General features: G+C 44.6%; 1 protein-coding gene across 1 annotated transcript in view; it reads left to right on the forward strand.

Annotated features, from left to right (window-relative positions):
* Positions 1-2,070, forward strand: part of fgf11a (fibroblast growth factor 11a) — a 41,967-nt gene extending 39,897 nt beyond the window's left edge. The window contains exons 4-5 of the mRNA XM_030780010.1: positions 1,470-1,668; positions 1,940-2,070. Coding sequence (XP_030635870.1) covers positions 1,470-1,668; positions 1,940-2,070 — 330 coding nt within the window. The remainder of the gene's footprint in view (positions 1-1,469; positions 1,669-1,939) is intronic.
* Positions 2,071-2,537: the final 467 nt, after the last annotated feature.

Here is a 2,537-nt window from a genome sequence, read left to right on the forward strand (position 1 = left end):
ACTTTGCCCTGAGCTCCAACTGTTTGCATTGCAAGGATCCCCCCCCCCCCCCCCCCGCTTTTTTTCCGGCTAAGCACACTTTTCCGGAAGCCTCATGTATGATCAGTCATACTCACAAAAGTGTCAAAGCCCTACATATGTTTAAGTCAAATACAGCCTTGGCAGAGGAGAATTATTACTTTGATATAGTTATTGTTTAAATGTAATTACAAATGGATTAATAGCTGAAATTATGTACTCATGCCTAGACACAAAACAAGCTACATTTAATATGAAAATAACAGTGCCAATATACATGCACAACTATTTCCAATGGATATATTATTAACATGGTCAGGCATATGTGACTACAGGCTAATGCACTGAACTGCACATGCTAAGTATAAGTTGTAGCTTTTCCAGACGTTAGCATGACACACATGTTTATAGCCGTGCTATTAAGAATGAGTAATCATGAAAAAGAGATGTCATGTGACGTGTCTTTGAAAAAAAAAAAAAAAGACAGTCTTCGATCTTCTTCCCGTTGTTATTTCTTTATGGTTGTGCTCTGATAGCCAGACATGTGGAAACTGCACCAGCAATTTACGTTATAACGCAACGAAGCTTACATCAGCAATTAAACGCTGTCGTCGCACCACTGGAACAGAGAATATGTTCACATTTCTCATGAAACAAAGCTCTCTCTCTCTCTCTCTGCCCTGACGAATGAGTGCGTGGTCCCAACAAACACATATCAGAGAGAAGAGAGTAAATCCCTTATTCAGGGTTTTTCTTCTCACCAGCCACACCAAGGATCCAAATCAATCCTGAAAATTGGTTTGTTCACTGACAAGGTTACGAAATGACGGAGGGGGGCTGGGGGAGTTGGGGGGGGGGGGGGGGGGGGGGGTTGGAGGGAAGGAAGCGGGGGGGGGGAACGAGAGAGAGAGAGAAAGAGAGAGAATGAGATGTTTCACTTTGCTTCATGACAGACTCAAATCTACTGCGGTGCTTTGGACAGGGAGGATAGGGAGGGGAGCGTCTGCCGATGTCCGGCTAGAGGGGAAGGATTGCACCATGAAACTGTTGGAGTGCTGCTGTCTAACTGAAAAAAAAGTGTGTGTGTGTCTGTGTGTGTGTGTGTGTGTGTGTGTGTGTGTGTGTGTGTGTGTGTGTGTGTGCGCGTGTGCGTGTATGAGTGTGTGTGTACCTAGGCCTTTTTGTACATTTACTGTTTCATGGAACACAGACACTCCTTCAGACCTGTCAGAATGAAATGTGGGGCCCATTTCCCATAATTCCTTGCCGAACCTTTTGGAATTGAAAAATAAATATATAAATAACAGCATACATAAAAATGGTCAGCAGATCCAATGTGTTATTCCATTCCACTAAACTTTCCATCTGGGTTTCTGTGTGTGTGTGTGTGTGTGTGTGTGTGTGTGTGTGCGCACGTGTGCGTATGTGTGCATGCTCTTTTTTTATTGCAGGAACACTTCACGCCAGAGTGCAAGTTTAAGGAGGGTGTGTTCGAGAACTACTATGTAACCTACTCGTCCATCCTGTACCGGCAGACCCAGTCGGGTCGAGCCTGGTACATCGGTATCAACCGGGACGGACAGGTCATGAAGGGCAATCGGGTCAAAAAGACCAAAGGGGCGGCCCACTTTCTACCGAAACTCATAGAAGGTACTCCACCTCGCGGCCATAAATCACTCAAAATCAAAGAAAATTGTGTGGTACAGTACATATTATTGGTGGTGTTATCTAGACCACAGTGTAATGATCCGGCCACAGAGTTCCCAAATGAAGCATAATGCAATTTAAATTTTGTATTGCTAACGTTTGTCCAATTTCAGAGTTACTACAGCCACCTAGTGGAGATGTTTAACATTACACTTTACCACAGTTACAACATTCTTTATTCAATATTTTTTTTTTTTTTTTTATCTCTCTTTAGTTGCCATGTACAGGGAACCTTCACTGCATGACATCGGAGAGCAAAGCCCACCGCGAAAAACGGTCAAGACCTCTGATTCACCCGTCCTGAGAAATGGCAAGAAAGACCCACCCAAAGCCAGTGCCTCCTAGCACACAAAGAGACAGAAGTTGGCGTTTTTTTTTTTTTCAGACAACTTGGCTTGGGCATGGACTCAGCCACCAGAGGAGGGCACAGTAACAGCAGGATTTCTGCAGCAACTCAGCAGTGAACTACAATTCCCATACTGCTTTGGGGTGCTGTGAACCCAACCTGCCCACCTGCACTCTCGGCCTCTTCCCTTCCTGTCTGAATCTGGGATTTCAGAGCAATAAAAAAAAAACCCTGACGTTTGATGTTGGTGCATCTTAGACATGCACCGGGCACGTCAAATCACCGAAACGTTGGAATAGGAGAGAGGGCCTTTCAGTTTGCGAGAACTTCACTTAACGAGTGTCACGGTCAAAGATGTCGCCCTTGTGCATTAGCAAGCTCTATTTTGACACCGAAATGTCCTCATCTTGTTAGGTCTTCCGTTTTATTTGTTCTTTTCTGAAGCACCTGCTGAGTGTTATCGAGC

The sequence above is a fragment of the Chanos chanos genome, chromosome 7 (genome assembly GCF_902362185.1).
Source record: "Chanos chanos chromosome 7, fChaCha1.1, whole genome shotgun sequence".
In the NCBI taxonomy this organism is placed as follows: Eukaryota; Metazoa; Chordata; class Actinopteri; order Gonorynchiformes; family Chanidae; genus Chanos; species Chanos chanos.